This window comes from Triturus cristatus, chromosome 1_1 (genome assembly GCF_964204655.1).
Source record: "Triturus cristatus chromosome 1_1, aTriCri1.1, whole genome shotgun sequence".
Lineage (NCBI taxonomy): Eukaryota > Metazoa > Chordata > Amphibia > Caudata > Salamandridae > Triturus > Triturus cristatus.
This window is the reverse complement of record NC_140579.1, coordinates 932,639,282-932,659,927: the sequence shown is the minus strand read 5'-3', so window position 1 is coordinate 932,659,927 and position 20,646 is coordinate 932,639,282. Positions and strand designations below refer to the sequence as shown.

General features: G+C 50.4%; 1 protein-coding gene across 1 annotated transcript in view; it reads right to left on the bottom strand.

Annotated features, from left to right (window-relative positions):
- Positions 1-20,646, bottom strand: part of LOC146871312 (FYVE, RhoGEF and PH domain-containing protein 2-like) — a 385,168-nt gene that overhangs the window by 69,603 nt on the left and 294,919 nt on the right. Inside the window, exon 7 of the mRNA XM_085646736.1 lies at positions 14,001-14,157. Coding sequence (XP_085502862.1) covers positions 14,001-14,157 — 157 coding nt within the window. The remainder of the gene's footprint in view (positions 1-14,000; positions 14,158-20,646) is intronic.

The following is a 20,646-nucleotide window of genomic DNA, read 5'->3' as shown; positions in this document are numbered from 1 at the left end:
GCTGTTAAGGGAGATAGGGCTACGATTCTTGAATGAGGGTGCCCGGTAAGAGGGAGGCTGGTAAGTTCTGACAGAGGAGATGGTCTGCATAGAGAACTGCGTAGAATTATTAGGAGTGGAAGGTGGAGGGGGAGTGATGTTGGCAGTCTTGTAGCTGGCCAGTAAGTTGGTGATGTCTACAGAGAATAGACTGTGGTTGGCTTTATTGGGGCGCAGGAGCAAGGAACTCCTCGGGAGGATGTTAGGGAAGGGGGACATCTTCGCGCTTAAAAGTGAGATGGACGCTACAAGCTGGGAAATGGAAGAGATGAGAGAATCAAGTTTATTTTCCAGGGAGAGGAGAGCTGAGCACGGAGTGTTGGGTGGCTCGATGGATAAGGGAGGGAGTGCAGAGGGTGAGGGAGGACGGGGAGGGGTGGGGGAAAGGGATAAGGGAGGGGGTGCAGAGGGTGAGGGAGAACGGGGAGGGATGGGAGAACGAGATACGGGAGGGAGTGCAGAGAGTGAGGGAGGATGGGGCGGGGTGGGGGAATGGAATAAGGGAGGGAGTGCAGAGGGTGAGGGAGGGAGGGGAGGGGTGGGAGAATGGGTGGGGAATTGGGGAGAAAGGGTAGAAGGTGGGGAAAGATGGTGGTCTATAGGAGTGGATGGTGAAACAGTGGTGGGAAGAGAAATATTTTTGCTGGTGTTGAACAGAGGGGGAAGAGTAGAGATCATAAATAGGAGGAGAAAGTTGAGGAGTAGGAGGGGTATCAAATGAAGGCCAAAGGTAAGGGGAGAAGAGGCTGAACAGGGTGGGGAGGGCAGGGCTCCGATGAAGGGCTGTACAGGGGGGGAGGGGGTCAGAGGAAGGCTAGAGGTATGGGGAGAAAAGAGAGGATGGTGCTGGCCAGGTACTTTAGGCTATGAAAGGTGCATGTAGGGGGACAGGTAACAGGTGGAGTGGGGGGAATTGGGCTAGATGGTAACTGAGGGAGGAGTAAGGGACTGCAAGGTCAGAGGGAGAGACGAGGAAGGAATTATCGAGGAGGGAGACATGGTTGGGAAGCAAAGGATGAGGATGGGGAGGTTAAAGAGAGATGGAAGGTGGAAGAGAAGAATATAGGGTATGGGGGACGGGGAAGAGCGGAAAGGGATGAGGTGGAAGGGGGAAGGTATACATGTAGTATGTACTAAGGACCAAGAGCCGGTGAATGGGGTCCTAATCGAATACGAATCACATGTAGCCCAAGGTTGCTTCCTGCATTAAGGCTGTCTCCCACCGACTGATTTACGGGCGACAGTAAACACTGAGCCCTGAGATCTGCCTAGCAACAGCACATGGCTGAAGGCGGATTGGCTGCTGCACAGCACGTGTCCCTGGTCTTGTCCCCCCCTTCTGACGTCGGCTGTATGATACACACCAATGTGACCATCTGCTGCTCCTCCACCCTCCAGTGTAGGAGCCTGCACACATTCCTGTGGAAGTGATCCCTGTACTGGGTGGACAGACAGGGAATACCTTACATTCTGATAAGGTTCGGATTCCCCATCAGTCCCCGCGAGGTAGGAGAAGCGCTGATGCTCTGATGGCAAAACCTCACATTGACTTGGAAATTAAACTGGCCGCACCAGCAATGAGAAGGATAATGTCCCTGGACCGGGCACCCAGGCACTCTGGTTACACCCTCGCTTCCCCCTCCTACCCCAGGCAGGGACAGTGCTTAGGACCGCAGAGGAGCTGTGCTGCTGTCCCCTGCTTTGAAGAAAAGAAGATTACCTGCCAGGAGCGTAGAGACAGCGGCCTGACCTTGAGGGCAAGCACAAAGCCCAGCGGATGTAAGTTGTGGGATAACCTTAAGTAGAACGTGTGCAGGAGGCGTGTAGTCCAACCACCCTGCTGCCCTGGACCCCATCAGGGATCGGTGTCATCACCTCCATCACAACAATGTTTAACCCCTTCGATGCTCATGACAGAGCGGTTCCGTCATGAGCATCGGTTGGGCTGTGCTTATGACGGAACCGCTCTGTCATGAGCACAGCCACTGGGGGAAGAGCTGGCGCTCCCCCGCTGGGGGATCGATTTTGGCACCACTTGGGGGGATGGCAGCAGAAGTGTTTCCGCTGCCACCCCCGAGCCCCCCCAGGCTTCCCCATGATGTCAGCGCGCACAGCGCATGCCGACATCATCAGGAAGCGCTGGACGCGCTGGAAATCATTTCTTTCCAGCGCGTCCAGCAAGGAGGTACGTGTTTTGCCTCCGGTGGGACAGGGGGGGCTAATTTAGGATGCCTTGAGGCATCGGGGGAGAGAAAAGAGTATTTCCTCTCCCCTGATGTCTCAATGCAGGGCATTCCTGCTTCACGATCGCGCACAGCGTCGCGATCGTGGAGCAGGAATGCCCCACTAGACACCAGGGATGCTGTTTTTTTAAAAGGAAGCGACTCCTTGGGCAAGGGTCGCTTCCTAGGGGGACAAATTTAACAAAAACTTTTCTGCCCCCCATGGGGACAGATCAGTCATTTTTTCGGCCGTTTCTGGACCCAGGGGGGACAGAAAAGCCCACTAGACCCAGGGATTAATTGTGAAATTGTAAGGGAAGGGACCCCTTGGGCAAGGGTCGCTTCCCGGGGGCGCAATTTTGTTTGTTTGGATATTCTGCCTCCCCTGGGGGCAGATCGCCTCGTTTTTCTGGCCTTTCTGCCCCAAACCCCCACTAGACACCAGGGCATTTTGTAAAATATGATGGAAGTGACCCCTTGGGCAAGGGTCACTTCCAGGGGCCATTTTATTTTGTAATGGGAATTCTGCCCGCCCTGGGGGCACATCGGCTCATTTTTTGGCCTTTCTGCAGAAACCCCCACTAGACACCAGGGAATTATTTTAAATAAAAATGGAAGCGACCCCTTGGGCAAGGGTCGCTTCCAGGGGGCAATTTTTTTTTAATGTGTATTCTGCCCCCCCCCCCCCCCCGGGGGCAGATCGGAATTTTTATTGGGCCTTCTGCCCCCGGGGGGGGGGGGGCAGAAAACCCCACTAGACACCAGGGACTCATTCATAAAAATGAAATGGGAGTGACCCCTTGGGCAACGGTCGCTGCTAGGGGGCATATTGTTTTTGTATACGTATTCTGCCCCCCTCGGGGACAGATTAGCCTGTTTATTTGCCTTTTGGCTTCTGCCTCCCCCCCCCCCCGGGGGGGGGGGGGAGGCTGAAAACCCCACTAGACACCAGGGACTTCTTTTAAATTAAAATGGAAGCAATCCCTTAGCCAAGGGTCACTTCCAGATAGGTGGCAGATCAGCCTATTTTTGTACCCTTTCTGTCCCCGGGAGGAGCAGAAAACCCCACTAGGCACCAGGGATTTTATTTTGTGAGTAATGGAAGCAACGTGGTTGCTTCCTGGGGACAGATCTGCCCCTTTTTGGGCCTTTCTGCCCTAGGCGGGAGGGGGGAGGCAGAAAACCCTACTAGGCACTAGGGATGTATTACTTTTGCAAGGGGGCAAATTTCTGTCTGCTGTTTACTGCCCCACCTGAGGGGCAGATTGGCCTGACAGACAACCCGATTGACCATTTGGGTAGTAACATAGCGTGTTATAATGTTAATTGTTTTATTTTTTGTGAATTGCAATTGTAATGCTTTCTTTTTTCTTTTTTGTTCTAGGTAAAGGCTTTTGCTCTTTAGACTGTTCCAGGTTGCGGTTTTGTTACTGGTGGTTCTGCTGTTTGTGTAGTTGCATGTGTTTGGTAAGAGACTTTTTTTTGTACAATGTAAATGAGTTTCATTTCTCTGCATGAATTTGTATTTTGCAAATGGTGTAATAATAGCAGTATGTTTGGCTTCTGGTTTTTGAGTGTCAAAAACTTTGCATTTGTGCTCGATGTGTATTTTGTTGTCTTGTGAGTAATTTGTTTTGTTTTTTTCTTTCTAGTGGGATATCATTGGTTTTTGCTGTGTCTCTGCAGAGTAGGTGCTGGTGAGTGTAGCTGTCTCTTGTAAGTGAATTGTATAGTTTTTGAGTATATAGATCTTTGTGATAAAGGCACACATTTTTTTTACTTGTTTTGCGCAGTGTTGGTTGTTGTTGACTTGTTTGTGCAGTCTCCTTTCTTAGTAAGGATAATGGCTAGCCGCAGGATTACTGCTCAGCAGGTTGTTGGTATGCTTTTTGAGTCTTCCTCTGACCATGGTTCAGAGACTGACTCTGCATCTGAGGCAGAGGAGGCAGGGGACGATTCTGGCAGTGAGTTTTCTCTCCATATGGAATCATCGGATGATGAAGATACTCTTAGTGCGGATGAAGTGCCTGTGTTAGAGGAGGAGATTGATGTGCCGAAAGTGTAGCAAGAGGCATCTGGGCTGCAGCCTGGGGCTGCAAGGCTTCCAGTTGGTGTAGTGCGGCAAGAGGCACCTGGGTTGCAGCCTGCGGCTGCAAGGCTTCCCGTTGGTGTAGTGCGGCAAGAGGCATCTGGGGCTGCAAGGCTTCCCGTTGGTGTAGTGCGGCAAGAGGCATTTGGGCTGCAGGCTGGGGCTGCAAGGCTTCCCTTTGAAAGTGATGACCTCTAGGTTGCCCCTGGCATGGTGCAGCCGGCATTGCCAGACTTTACTGGTGTTCCAGGGTGTAGAGTGAATACTGGAAACTTTTTGCCAATACATTTTTTTCAGTTGTTTATGGACGATGTGTTTTTGGGAGAGATTGTTGAGCAGACTAATTTGTATGCCAAACAGTTTTTGAGGGACAACAGTGCCAGTCTTAAGCCCCACTCTAGAGCTACCCGGTGGACTCCCACAAATCTGGAAGAGATGAAGAAGTTCTTGGCTTTAACTTTTTTGATGGGCTTGCTAAGGAAGCCATCAATGTCTTCATATTGATCTACTAGTCCCTTGATGGCAACTGCTATTTTTCCGGCAGTCATGAGTCGTGATAGGTATTTGCTTCTGCTTCGGATGATGCATTTTGTCGATAATGGTTTAGCGTTGCCACGAGATCACCCTGAGTGTGACTGTCTTTTTAAGATTCGGCCTGTCATTGATCACTTTGTTGATCGATTTTCTGAGATCTATGCTCCTTGGAAAGAAATTGCAGTGGATGAGTCTTTGGTGTTGTTCAAGGGCCTCTTGGTTTTTAGGCAATACATTCCTAGTAAGAGGGCATGCTATGGAATTAAGCTGTTTATGCTGTGTGACAGTAGGACTGGATATGTCTCTAATTTCAGGGTGTACACCGGTAAGGAATCCAGGATTAACCCCCCTGGTTGTCCGTCCACTTTTGGAGTGACTGAGAAAATTGTTTGGGAACTTGGTAGAGGATTTTTACAAATGCCACCATTTATATGTAGTTAACTTCTACACTGGTGTGCGGTTGTTCAGGGAATTGGCCAAAGTGGACACTGTTGCTTGTGGCACAATCCGCTCTAACCGTACAGGTTTCCCAAAATAACTTGTTTGTCAAAAGCTTGTGCGGGGACAGTGCAGTGCGCTGCGTTGTGAGGAGCTTCTAGCTGTGAAGTTTTCAGACAGGAGAGATGTCTACATGCTGACTACCATCCATGATGAAAGCACTGCACCTGTGACTGTTTGGGGTCAGGTTGCTGAAGCGCGCAAACCTGTGTGCATTTTAGACTATAATAGGCACATGGGTGGTGTTGACAGAGTAGATCAGAGGTTGGAACCTTACGCTGCTCTTTTGGTACAAGAAGTTGGCTATCCATCTTTTCCACTTGGCAACCTTTAATGCTTTTGTTGTGTTCCAGGATTCTTGTCCTGAGTCAAAGATGACTTTTGCTAAGTTTCAGGAGTCTGTAATAGGCAGCCTTGTTTTAGTGGAACAGGCAAGTGTTCCTAGCGTTGGAGTGGTGGAGGATGTTGCTAGATTGAAAGATCGCCACTTTTCTGATCACATTCCTCCCACACCCTCAAAAGACTTTCCCAGTAGGAGATGTAGAGTCTGTTGGCGAAGAGGTACGCAGAAGGAGACTCGTATGTACTGCCCCGAGTGTCCTTCTAACCCTGGGCTGTGTGTGCCTGCTTGTTTTAGAATGTACCACACGCAAAAGAATTTTTGGGAGCATCCATGAGTGGTAAAGTGAACTGCCTGGCCTCTATTGTTTAATATTTTTGGTTCAGTTTCAAGGTTGGCATTTGTGTAGTGTATTTAGTTTCAGTTTTTGTGTTAGTAGATTTGTATCTATTTGCAATTTGTTTGTGATACTTATTTAAAAAAAAAAAAATCCGAAATGTGATGGCGGTGTGCGTGGAGTGGCGCTTGCCTGGCGGTGTGCGTGGTCTTGCGCTTGGCTGGCAGTGTGTTTGGATTGGCGCTTGGCTGGCAGTGTGTTTGTACTGGCGCTTGACTGGCGGTGTGTTTGTACTGGTGCTTGGCTGGCCGTGTGTGTGGACGGGCGCTTGGCTGGCGGTGTGGTGTGCGTGGACTGGCGCATGGCTGACGGTGTGGTGTGCTTTGTCTGGCCCTTGGCTGGCGGTGTGCGTGGACTGCCGCTTAGCTGGCGGTGTGCGTGGACTGGCGCTTGGCTGGCGGTGTGTTTGTACTGGCGCTTGGCTGACGGTGTGGTGTGCGTAGACTGTCGTTGGCTGGCGGTGTGCGTGGACTGGTGCATGGGTGTGGTGTGCGTGGACTGGCGCTTGGCTGGCGGTGTGTGTGGACTTGTACTTGGCTGGCGGTGTGGTGTGCGTGGACTGTCGTTGGCTGGCGGTGTGCGTGGACTGGCGCATGGGCCTCTCACACAAGTGAGGCACCATTTTTATTGGGAGACCTGGGGGAACACTGGGTGGTGGGAAATTTGTGTGAGCCCAGTGATGCCACAACTTTCCCACACAAAAATGTGTGAAAAAAGTGATTTTTTTCAGCTAGATTTGAGGTTTGCAGGGGATTCTGGGTAAGGAAACGTTGGGGGATCTATGTAGGCTATACCTCCCTGGAAGCCCCCGGGTGTCTAGTTTTCAGAAATGTGTGAGTTTGGTAGGTTTCCCTAGGTGCCGGCAGAGCTAGGGTTCACAAACTACAGCTAGGCACTTTGCCAAAAAAGGGTCATTTTTCACTGCGAAATTGAGGTGTGACCACATTGCGTTTTGCGGCGTTTCCTGTCGCGGGCACTAGGCCAACCCACACAAGTTTGGTACCATTTTTCTGGTAAGACTTTGGGGAATGCGGGGTGGGTGGAAAATTGTGGATCCACCCAGATTCCTGAAGTTTCCACCACAGAAATGTGGGTAAAATGTGTTTTTTTTAACAATTTTTTAGGTTTGCAAGGGATTCTGGGTAACAGAACCTGGTGGGAGGCAGTCAAGACACCCCATCCTGGATTTCCCTGGGTGTCAAGTTTTCAAAAATGTATAGGATTGCTAGGTTTCCCTAGGTGCCAGCAGAGCTAGGGTGGAAAAACTACAGCTAGGCACTTTGCCAAAAAAAGGTCATTTTTCACTGCGAAATTGAGGTGTGACCACATTACGTTTTGCGCCGTTTCCTGTCACGGGCACTAGGCCAACCCACACAAGTGAGGTACCATTTTTCTCGTAAGACTTTGGGGAACGCGGGGTGGGTGGAAATTTGTGGATCCACACAGATTCCAGAACTTTCCACCACAGAAATGTGGGAAAATGTGTTTTTTCAAAAATGTTTTTAGGTTTGCAAGGGATTCTGGGTAACAGAGCCTGGTGGGAGGCAGTCAAGACACCCAATCTGGATTCCCCTGGGTGTCTAGTTTTGAAAAATGTATAGGTTCACTAGGTTTGCCTAGGTGCCGGCAGACCTATGGTTCAAAAACTACAGCTAGGCACTTTGCCAAAAAAGGGTAATTTCTCACTGCGAAATTGAGGTGTGACCACGTTGCGTTTTGCACCGTTTCCTGTCGCGGGCACTAGGCCGACCCACACAAGTGAGGTACCATTTTTCTCATAAGACTTTGGGGAACGCGGGGTGGGTGGAAATTTGTGGATCCACGCAGATTCCAGAACTTTCCACCACAGAAATGTGGGGAAAATGTATTTGTTTTTACAATGTTTTAGGTTTGCAAGGGATTCTGGGTAACAGAACCTGGTGGGAGGCAGTCAAGTCACCCGATCCTGGATTTCCCTGGGTATCTAGTTTTCAAAAATGTATAGGTTTCCCTAGGTGCCGGCAGAGCTAGGGTTCAAAAACAACAGCTAGGCACTTTGCCAAAAAAGGGTCATTTTTCACTGCGACATTGAGGTGTGACCACGTTGCGTTTTGCGCCGTTTCCTGTCGTGGGCACTAGGCCGACCCACACAAGTGAGGTACCATTTTTCTCGTAAGACTTTGGGGAACGCGGGGTGGATGGAAATGTGTGGATCCACGCAGATTCCAGAACTTTCCACCACAGAAATGTGGGGAAAATGTGGTTTTTTTGACAATTTTTTAGGTTTGCAAGGTATTCTGGGTAACAGACCCTGGTGGGAGGCAGTCAAGTCACCCCATCCTGGATTCTCCTGGGTGTCTAGTTTTAAAAAATCTATAGGTTTGCTAGATTTCCCTAGGTGCCGGCAGAGCTAGGGTTCACAAACTACAGTTAGGCACTTTGCCAAAAAAGGGTCATTTTTCACTGTGAAATTGAGGTGTGACCACGTTGTGTTTTGTGCTGTTTCCTGTCGAGGGCACTAGGCCGACCCACACAAGCGTGGTACCATTTTTCTCGTAAGACTTTGGGGAACGCGGGGTGGATGGAAATGTGTGGATCCACGCAGATTCCAGAACTTTCCACCACAGAAATGTGGGGAAAATGTGGGTTTTTTGACAATTTTTTAGGTTTGCAAGGGATTCTGGGTAACAGACCCTGGTGGGAGGCAGTCAAGTCACCCAATCCTGGATTCTCCTGGGTGTCTAGTTTAAAAAAATGTATAGGTTTGCTAGGTTTGCCAAGGTGCCGGCAGAGCTAGGGCTAAAAACTACAGCTAGACACTTTGCCAAAAAAGGGTCATTTTTCACTGCGAAATTGAGGTGTGACCACGTTGCGTTTTGCGCCATTTCCTGTTGCGGGATCTAGGCAGACCCGCACAAGTGAGGTACCATTTTTCTCGTAAGACTTTGGAGAACACTGGATGGGTGGAAATTTGTGGATCCACGCAGATTCCAGAACTTCCCACCACAGAAATGTGGGGAAATTGTGGTTTTTGGACAATTTTTTAGGTTTGCAAGGGATTCTGGATAACAGACACTGGTGGGAGGCGGTCAAGTCATCCCATCCTGGAGTCCCCTGGGTGTCTAGTTTTCAAAAATGTATAGGTTTGCTAGGTTTCCCTAGGTGCCGGCAGAGCTAGGGTTCAAAAACTACAGCTAGGCACTTTGCCAAAAAAGGGTCATTTTTCACTGCGAAATTGAGGTGTGATCACGTTGCATTTTGCGCCGTTTCCTGGTGCGGACACTAGGCCGACCCACACAAGTGAGGTACCATTTTTCTCGTAAGACTTTGGGGAACGCGGGGTGGGTGGAAATTTGTGGATCCACGCAGATTCCAGAACTTTCCACCACAGAAATGTGGGGAAAATATGTTTTTTTGGTCAATTTTTTAGGTTTGCAAGGGAATCTGGGTAACAGACCATGGTGGGAGGCAGTCAAGTCACCCCATCCTGGATTCCCCTGGGTGTCTAGTTTTCAAAAATGTATAGGTTTGCTAGGTTTCACCAGGGGCCGGCAGAGTTAGGGTTCAAAAACTACAGCTAAGCACTTTGCCAAAAAAGGGTCATTTTTCACTGCGACATTGAGGTGTGACCACGTTGCGCTTTGCGCCATTTCCTGTTGTGGACACCAGGCCGACCCACACAAGTGAGGTACCATTTTTCTCGTAAGACTTTGGGGAACGCAGGGTGGGTGGAAATTTGTGGATCCATGCAGATTTCAGAACTTTCCACCACAGAAATGTGGGATAAATATGTTTGTTTTGTCAATTTGTTAGGTTTGCAAGGGATTCTGGGTAACAGAACCTGGTGGGAGGCAGTCAAGTCACCCCATCCTGAATTCCCCTGGGTGTCTAGTTTTCAAAAATTTATAGGTTTGCTAGGTTTCACTAGGTGCCGGCAGAGCTAGGGTAAAAAAACTACAGCTAGACACTTCGCAAAAAAAGGGCACATTTTCATTGTGAAAATGTGGTGTGTTCACGTTGGGTTTTGAGCCATTTCCTGTCGTGGGCACTATGCCTACCCACACAAGTGAGGTACCATTTTTATCGGGAGACTTAGGGTAATTCAAATTTGTAAAGCAACAGTTATTACCTATTGATTTGTGATGCATTTCTGCCTTCCATATGAAAGACATTGTGTAAAAAAGAAGTCATTTTGAAAAATGACCGATAATTCTCATGCTAGTATGAGTATTTCCAATTTCGAAAATGTGCAAATATGTACTGTTTCTAAACTCTATAATTGGTTCCCATTTCAGAAATACATAGGTGTCTTTCATACTGATTTTTCCGTGTATACATTTTCCCACAATAATTGCTATATTCCCGGAACATAATAAAAAACCATTGCAAATTACTGCTCAGTTTTTGACTCTGAGTTCGTCGGGTTCTTGGTGAACCTAAAAGTCCTATATATCCCCACAACCAGGAAGGTCCAGCAGATGTAACGGTATATTGCTTTTAAAGAGCTCTCATAATTAGAAGAAGTTACAGTTGAAAACGTTGGCACAAAAGGCTGTTTTTTTCAACTAATTTTCAATTTTTTCCTAAATTTAACTGTTAGTTTTGATAAAGAAACCTTGATGGATCTACACAAATGACCCCTTGCTGAATTCAGAATTTTGTCTACTTTGCTAAAATGTATAGCTTTCCAGGATCCATTATTGCTTTCACACCCATTTCTACCATTAACTGGAAGGAGGTTGAAAGCACAAAAAATAGCAAAAATAGGCTATGTCCCAGAAAAATGCCAAAACTGTGTAAAAAATGTTGGTTTTCTGACAAAAAGTCTGTCATTCCCTAAAAGCTGGGAAGATGGTGATTTCAACCCCACAAACCCTTTTTTTGATACCATTTGCAGACAAAATCCCAGACGCTTTCATTTGCAGCCCGTTTTTTCCATTTTTCTGGGACCCCTCGAGGGGAATCCACAAACCCTGGGTACCTTTAGAATCCACATGATGTGGGAAGAAAAGGACACAAATTTGGTGTGGATACCTTATGTGGTCAAAAAGTTACAGCGGCCTAAGCCCGCACTACCCCAAATAGCCCAAAAAAGGCTTAGCACAGGGGAAGAAAAGGCCTAGCAGCGAAGGGGTTCAAGACATACAAGAGACAGGGACAGATAGTGTCTGATGGTGACCCTGCACTGCGCCAGCACCCTGCCTAGCGAGCACCTGCCTTATGGCCTGAGAATATTGGTCGTGAGCCTCTGACCTAGCAGTGGGTGGAGAATGTAGCCTCAAACCTACTTCAGACACATAATGCTGGTCAGTCCCCCTTAGTCTATGAAGAAAACAGGGCACACAGCACTGTGACTCCTGTCTACGCCTTTCGTCCATTTATGCAAGCACGTGGGCTGAAACTTGAAGCAAGCCCAACAAGGATGAGAGGGATCAGATAATTACCAATGGGGTGATATAGTTTGGTGGACAAGGTACTAATTTGGAAACGCAACAGAGTACCCTGTCACCAAACTGATGGTCGACCCACCATATTTAGGACCGAGAGGACCGTCAGCTTTCCGTAGATGGAGCCCCCATCGGTTCTGTCAAGAAAAAGCTTCTTCAGATGGTCTGAAGGCAAAGGAGCCATTGGAGGAAGGGCATAACACTGCCTGCTCTATTAAGGGTGCGCAGTGAGGGACAGTAAAAATCAAATATTGACCCCCACCCCAAGGGCATAAACTCCTGGGCTGTGTGTGTGGGGGGGGGAGGAGTCATTCGTTTTTTTTTTCTAATACTTTTGGAGTTTGTTTTTTAAAAAACACAAATTTGTAAAAGGTTTGGTGTACGGCCATCAAAACAGAAGGCGGCAGTACCTACACATTTTTGTACTTTGACAGGAACCGCCATGATGACGGTTTCTGTCAAGGCACAGAGATCACTGCTGGGCCAACGGTGCTCTTTAAATTTGGAGAATGGCCATCTGTCAAGCTGGCGGACGTAATGTCCTCCGCCCCTGGACAGACGGAGTACTATCCTTCAAACTCTAGATCTGGCCCAAAGTGTTTGATACCTCCTCATACGATAGACTGCTCCTATGTAATAATGTTTGGTGGTGGCTCCATAGAGAACTTGGACCTTCTGTTTATTATTGTCTTGATTTTAGCGTTTTACATTTGCTCTTATAGTTTCATACTCAAACCCTTTTAAAGACTTAGCTCTAAGTCGATAATGATTTCACTGAGTGTTACTGCTTTGTGTCATACTGCGTCTGAGTTGCAAACTCTAACCAAATCCCAAAGTAATCTGCAAGGGCTTGGCCATTAGAGACCTATAGGAATACCTGACATCCATGGAGCAGAGTATCAAAGGACTGTAGGGATCAGTGGTAATCAACAGAAACCTTGACACGGGCTTGCATGTTTCCTCAGTACCTCTCATGTGTTCCCACTTTTCTGCTCACCGGTTCCCACCTTCCCTTTCCTATTATCTGTTTCTATCATCAGCTCTAATTTTTAATGTTTTCCTTTCCCTATTTCACCTCTCCTATTCCCAGTTTCCCTCTCTGGTTTCATCCTTTCACTTTGTTTTCACTCTTTCTCCCTCTAGTTTCTTCATTCATCACTGCAGCTCTCATTAGAGACTCTGAGGCATATTTAGAGTAGCATAAGCTCTATACAGTTAACATATCCCATAACATAAGGAATCATGGATGAAATGTTTAATGCATATAGTAGACGAGAAACCAAAAGAGAGCAGTCAAAGAGGGTCCTCTGGGATGTAAGGACTTCTGAAAAAGTGAAGGAGTGGAATAGGTCCAGGATGGAGTTAATGAGCACTGAGAGTGTGAAGGCGGCCTGCATGGGGTAATGAATGCTGTAGGAGTGGAGCACAGCTCCTAGGGAGGAGGGAGAAGACGGGGGTCAGCATGGGGCTTAGGTGTGCAGATGACCTGTATGGGATTAATGAAGGAGCAGAAAGGGCCTGCAAGGGGGCTAAAAAGCACCAAAAGAGTACTTGAGAGCTGCAAAAGAGTTAGTCAACACTGAAGCATGATTACAGAGTAAGTGGCATAGAACTTCAGAAGGAGTGAGAAGTCTTCTTGTGGGTAGGCCCTCAGCTTCCCAAACTACAGTTACCAACTTGACAATAAGAACGGAAACCCATTTTAGAAAATTATTTCTATGGAGTGCGAGTATGTTGTTTGTATCCAAAGTGAGTGAGCGAATGACACCCAGGTAAGTTAGTGCTCATGTCACATTTCTCATATAGGTAGGTTTTGTGTATAAACAGAAATCTGTATATATATTTTTATTTGCACACTAAAATAGTAGATACGTAACCTATGGAAGTAGGGTTATATCAAGTCCTGGGGAAAGCCGATGGACCCTATATGGGCAGTGACACGGCTGAAACATGTCCACCCTCTAGATGTCGGGGAACATTCCATCCAAAGGACATCGAATTGTTTTTATCTTGCCCTAGACCCTACTGAATCAAAATCATCAAATCAGGATTTAGAGGCATTTTTAATCCACCCATCCTCTTGACTAGCTCACCCATCGGTGGTACCTGTTGGTGGGAACCCTTTATGGTCCTCACCCACAGGTACCACTTGTGGCTTGGGGAAGCGAAGGGTGCAGACTCCTACACGTGGAGTCTATCTTCGAGTTGGGAAAGCTGCCAGAAGACTGTCAACCCTGAGAGAGACAAATTCAACAAGACTGGGGGCAGGGTGGTCGTGGAGGGAGGGAAATAATTTGGTCATCTGCCAAAAAGGAATTGAATGACTGAATACATAGAGGATGTGTCTCATGGAACAGCGAGGTAGTTGGCAGGAGGCAGCGGGGTGCTCCATCTGATGTGGCAACAGAAGAGGTACATTATTTTCGAAGAAGTATCCCTCCCATTTCTTAACTACCTCAATGTCCATGATTATATCCTGTAAAGGCTGGCACTTCTCCTTCCACAAAGTGATGAGCTTCATGGCCTTGTCGAAGTTTTTGATATACTCTGTGTACATCTTGAGAAAAGGCGCCATCTTCTGTATGATGTCACCAATCCTTGGGTTGGAAACCCTGGAATCAGAAATGAAGAAAGAGCCCACCATAAAGGGAACAGTTTGTATGACATGTGGCATGCTGCATAGTAATAAATAATAGATATTGTATGTAGATGTGGTAAGTTATAACATAAACATAATCCATACTTATAAAGCGCGAACATATTTCTCCTTATAGTTTCAAGGCGCTGGGGGCTTTCTGGGAGATTAAGTGATCAATTGCCCAGAGTCACGTGATGGTGAGCTGAGCTGAGCTGCCGCCAATGATCGAACCGCCATCCACGCGCTCTGGAGTCAGTCACTCTGGCTGCTGCACCACACCTCTCCCTGCAGCATTTTGTCTACCATGCATCCACTATATGACTCCCAATGTACAGAGTAGGCCAGGGAGAGCATGCAGAAGTTGCTTCTTATCTGCCTAGAAAAAGATTTCCATAGAGAGCAAAGGTCCTGGTGTGAGCGGCAGCAGGGCACTGTGCCAAAGGGGACAAGGACAGCTGTCCAGGGAAGGTCCGCAGGGGTTCAGGGCTCAGGAGAGTCTGACCTCATGATTAACTAGACATTAAAAGGTGGAGTGCACAATGCTGGTGGTTCAGTGCATGGAATTCCCCACTTGAGTACATGAAGCACTGAACAAATCACTCTGAGAATCATACTATCGATTCATTGATATGATTTTATTTCTTGATTCCAATGAAGCTTGAAAGTCACTTCAAAGCACTCCGGGATGGGAGACGGTTATTTCAAAGCGGGGGCCGCTGATCATTCACCTGACATGTCAGCTAATATAGTAATCAGAAGCCTTAGGAGCAGTGTCAGTTTGAGCCTTTTCCTGAATGTACTCGATTCTGATTCTTTCCAAAGAGTACAAACAGTAGAGGTTCATAGGGAAGCATCTTAAACTTGCAGCTTTCTAGCTTCTTATGCCTGGCAGAGTTTGTGTAGACTTCTTTTGAACATTAATTCGGCAAGTAGTGGGTGCCGCGTCTCATAACTGAGACAGAATAAGCTAAATTCCACAATTTACATGAGGGGATAACCAGTGGAGGGCCATCAAAACGGGGGAAGATATGAGCCAGATTTACATGTCAAAAGTTGAGGCCTGGGATTTTCGACTGCCAGAGGCCTGGTCATCACTGTGACTTTATTTGGGAAAAGACTATATGAGGGTGAGGGTGAATGCTTGTGAAAGGAGCGGCAGAGGCAGAGCTTTACAGAAGATCCATAGGTGGTAGAATATCTTCATTAGGACATCACTGATCTCAGGGAGTAAAGTAAGGTTGACATCTTGGGAGATTCCCACTTTGGACTTTATGGGGTGACATTGTTGGTACATTCATGAAGGGGGAGAGGGACAGTCAAATAGTGAGGTGGCTGTAAGGTCTCCATCTGCCAGCAGCAGGACCTCTGTCTTTTGAATACTCTGAGAGAGCCATCTGTGATAGAGTGGTATTTGAACATCCATCAAGAACTCTATGATCAGCCAGCGTTCAGCTGACTCAGTGGAACCTCGTATGTAGGTCAGAATGCTGAAAGGAAACATTGTTTTCTAAGATGCAGTTGTCTGACATGCTTATGCAAGGGATCATAAAGAAAAGGGTTGTGATAGAGCAGCATATGTTGGTCCTAATGATCTGAAAGAAACACGTTAGTTAGATTCCTCACCTTAGAATATCCCCAGGCGTCAGACTGGATCCGGAAGATTTTTCATCAGCAATACACCTTGCGCGTCGCTAGGCGTAGTCTGCGGCTCCGCGTCCGTCGTCGGCGTCGTGCGCCGGAATGACGTCGTCGGAGTACTTAGACGCCACCCTCGCGCGCTGACGTCAGTTCTTCTTTTTTCCGCGCCAGTAAGCGCTGATTCGGGAGAGCTACCCCTTTAGTCAATTTTTGACTAACTTTTTCGACTCTTTTTGGTCACTTCTCGACTCTGGTGCCGGTAGGATGCCTGGTTTCAAGGCCTGCGACGACTGTCACCGACTGATGTCGGTGACCGATCATCACCGCCGGTGCCTGTACTGCTTGGGCCTCGACCACGACGCGGAGTCGTGCTCCGATTGTATGGCCCTGACCTCGAAAGCTAGGCGGGAGCGGTCCCGCAAGCTTCTCGAGCTTCGCCAGTCGGCTCCGCGCCCCTCTCGATCCCGGTCCAGGAGGAGGTCCAAGGATCGGTCGCGGAGCTGCACTCGACATCGTCGCTCGTCTGGCTCGAAGTCTTCGGGTAAGTCGAAGCACTCCAAGAAGTCCAAGAGGCGACACCGCTCTTCAGACTCCCCTCGCCGGTCGCGCGACTCGGCCGAGGGTCCGGGTGGTTCCACCCCCGCGGCTCCGCTGGAGCCGCAGGCGCCGCGCAAGTCCCCATACCCGCCGGTCCCTGGGACTGACGCGACGCCGGCGGAGGTCAGTGCCTTCCTCTCGGCCATGAGGAGCCTGGCCCCGCCGTCGACGCCCGCTGGCGCGCCTTCAGGCCCCGCCGACTCGACTGGGTGACCTCGTATGCCGGCGGCTCCGGCCCCGGCGCCGTTGGAGGCTCCGGCCCCGACGCCTCAGGTCCCCGAGGGTCCCGAGCCTGGGCCCCCGTCGACGTCGCTCGACCTCGTTACGCCTCCTCCGCCGACACCGGTACCACCCCTGACGCCGACTCCGGTCGACGTCGATCCCCGGTTCAGCCCCTCTCCGGTCCCAACGCCGATGCGGCGCCGCCCGACGCCGCATCCGACGCCGCTAGAGACACATATTGTCTATCGACCGGCTCCGATCATTCCTCCTGTTTACCAGGAATCGGATGACGGGGGCGAATGGGAGGGGTCTGAGGACCCTATGGCCCTTCAGGGGCAACTTTCTCAGGACTGGGCAGATGAACTGGGGGAGGCCAGTGGATTGGATACCTCACCGGACACTGGATTCATCTCTCCTCCGACTGTGGCTTCGGAGGAGAGTGCAGCTTTTTCTGTGGTGCTGCGCAAGGCGGCCGCAGCCCTTGGGCTTGAGCTGCCTGCCGTGGCTGTGAGGACTAACATCCTCACTGAGGTGCTTCAGTCTGCCGCATGCTCCACTGAGCCTCTGCTGCAATTCAATGAGGCCCTCAATGACGTTCTGTAGGGCACCTGGTCCAAGCCCTCCACAGTCCCTCCTGTGGATAGGAACGTTGCCAGGTGCCACCGCCCTGCTCCGGGCGACCCAAGTTTTCTGTCCCAACACCCCACCCCCGAGAGTCTGGTTATCCAGGCCTCTACCTCCCAATCCTCCTTCCCGTCCGCTCCTCCGGACCGGGATTCCAAGAGACTGGAACAGTTCGGTAAGAAGCTGTTCTCCTCGCTCAGTTTGGGCCTGCAGTCTTTGAACACCGCCTGTCTCTTGGACCGTTATTCCCACTCTCTGTGGGATACGGTGGAGGACATGCTGCCACTGTGCCCGGAGGAGGCCCGGGCGCGGCTTTCCTCGGCTCTGGCCGATGGGAGAGATGCAGCGCACCATGCAATCCGATGTGGACTCGACACTACGGCCTCGCTGGGTAGGGCGATTTCTACCACGGTGGCGCTTCGACGTCACGCCTGGCTGCGGTCCACGTCCTTTTCAGGGGATGTCCAGAGCACACTCATGGACATGCCTTTTGATGGCGCTCGCCTTTTTGGTAAGAAAGCGGACAGTGCGCTGGCTCGCTTCAAGGACTCCCGGGCTACGGCCACGTCCTTGGGTCTCTCGGCCACGCGGCCACAAACTTCCGCTTTTCGCTCCTTTCGTGGCCAAGGAAGGGGCACCTCCTCACGTCCGCCTAGCCACCGGCTGCAGAACCAACCTGCACGCGGTCGCGGACGTGGTTTCCGCCGAGGCGGTACTGGAGGACGACGCGGTCAGTCCACATCCACCCTGGCAGCATCCGCCTCAAAGCCTTCCTAGTCCGTGCTTTCAGGCCCATTCCTCGCCAGTGGGAGGCCGGGTTCGCCATCACCTGCTCCACTGGCGTACCCTTACTTCGGACAGGTGGGTGCTGCAAATCGTCCGATGGGGCTACTCCCTCCCCTTCGAGACGACCCCTCCAGCCATGCCACCGCAGCACCACTGTATCTCGGAGGATCATTTGAATCTTCTACAAGAGGAATTTTCGGCCCTCTTGGCCAAGGAGGCCGTCGAGCGCGTTCCGAGCCCAGAAGTAGGTCGTGGTTGTTATTCCCACTACTTTCTGGTTCCCAAGAAGGGCAAAGGAGGCCTACGCCCTATCTTGGACCTCAGGAACGTCAATGCCTTCCTCAGGAAGGAACGGTTCAAAATGTTGACTTTGGCTCAGGTTCTAGCTGCCCTCGACCCTGGAGACTGGATGGTAGTGTTGGACTTGCAGGACGCATATTTCCATATCCCCGTCCTGCCGGCGTTACCTGCGGTTCACGGTGGGTCAGGAGCACTTTCAGTTCACCGTGCTCCCCTTCGGCCTTACCAGTGCCCCTCGGCTGTTCACGAAAGCGGTGGTCGCAGCTCATCTGCGCAGATCAGGGGTTCCAGTCTTCCCCTATCTCGACGACTGGTTGTTGAAAGCAGGCTCGCCCCAGACAGTCGTCTCCCACCTCCAGACTACGGCGGATCTCCTGCATTTGCTAGGGTTTTCCATCAACGTGCCGAAGTCACACCTGAGCACCTCTCAGAAGCTCCTCTTCATCGGAGCGGTTCTCGATTCGGCGCAGTTCCGGGTTCATCCACCGGAACAGCAGGTCCGGGATATACAGGCCCTGATTCCCATCTTTCGGCCTCTATCCTGGGTTTCGGTCAGGCTAGTGTTGCGGCTTCTGGGGCTGATGGCCTCCTGCATCCTACTAGTGCATCACGCCAGGCGGCGCATGCGGGCTCTGCAGTGGGACCTGAAGTTTCAGTGGGCCCAGCATCACGGCAACCTGTCCGACCATGTCTTGATCTCGGAGGGCACTGCACAGCAGTTGCAGTGGTGGCTCACGGACCGCGATTGGGTCACGGGCAAGAGCCTCTCCCTACCCCTGCCGGAGCATGTCGTAGTGACGGATGCGTCCCTCCTGGGATGGGGTGGCCATATGAGAGAGGCGGAGATCAGAGGCCTCTGGTCTCCGGCGGAGTCTCGCCTCCACATCAACTTGTTGGAGCTGAGAGCGATCCGACTTGCACTGAAAGCCTTCCTTCCCTCTGTCCGGGGAAGTGTCGTGCAGGTGTTCACGGTTAACACCACCGCCATGTGGTATTGCAACAAACAGGGCGGGGTGGGGTCGTGGACCCTTTGTCAGGAGGCTCTGCGCTTCTGGACATGGCTGGAACACCAGGGCATCACCCTGGTGGTTCAACATCTGGCGGGCTCTCTGAACGCCAGAGCAGACGAACTCAGCCGCCGGTGCATGATGGATCACGAATGGCGTCTGAACTCCGAGGTGGCGCAAGGTCTCTTTCAGCAGTGGGGAGAGCCTTGGTTAGATCTATTCGCCACCGACGAGAACGCGCAATGTCAGCAGTTCTACGTGTTGGAATTTCCAAGGCGGCACTCGCTCGGCGACGCTTTTCATCGCGGGTGGAGTTGCGGTCTGTTGTACGCCTTTCCGCCTATACCACTTCTGCCCAGAGTGCTGAAGAAGATCAGGCGCGACCGGGCCCAAGTCATCTTGGTGGCTCCGGATTGGGCACGAAGATACTGGTATCCCGAGCTACTCAGTATGTTGACCGATCCTCCGATACGTCTGCCCCTTCGGGAGGATCTTCTGTCGCAGCAGCAGGGGACGGTCCTCCACCCGAACCTGTCCAGCCTCCACCTCCATGCGTGGAGATTGAGCGGCGGCAGTTGATGCCATTTGACTTGCCTCCTGAAGTCTGTGATGTAATTCTGGCAGCCAGGCGTCCCTCCTCGAAGACGGTATACGCCTGCCGGTGGAACAAATTTGTGGCATGGTGCACAGCAAAGGCTGTGGATCCCCTTTCCGCCCCTCTTTCTGAGGTTCTCCTCTTTCTTCTTTCTTTGGCCCGGCAGGGCTCTGCCCTGGGCACCTTGAAAGGTTATCTTGCTGCCCTCTCTGCCTTCTTACGGCTTCCTGATCAGCCCTCTCTTTTCAAGTCCCCTGTTGTGTCACGTTTTCTTAAAGGCATTACTCACACGTTCCCTCCTGTCCCTTTCGTAATGCCTCAGTGGGACTTGAATCTTGTCTTAACATTACTGATGTGCGCTCCCTTTGAGCCTCTTCACAATTGTCCTCTTCGTCTTCTAACTCTTAAGACTGCTTTCCTGGTAGCCATCACCTCGGCTAGACGGGTGAGTGAGCTCCAGGCTCTATCGTCCAAGCCTCCTTTTCTATCTGTTCATCCGGACAAGGTTGTCCTTCGGACGCGGAGCCGCAGACGACGCCTAGCGACGCGCAAGGGGTATTGCTGACGAAAAATCTTCCGGATCCAGTCTGACGCCTGGGGATATTCTAAGGTGAGGAATCTAACTAACTAATCTTTCTTACAGATACATCGTTACCGAAGGTAAGTAACTTGTTCATTAGAAACTAGTTTGTTC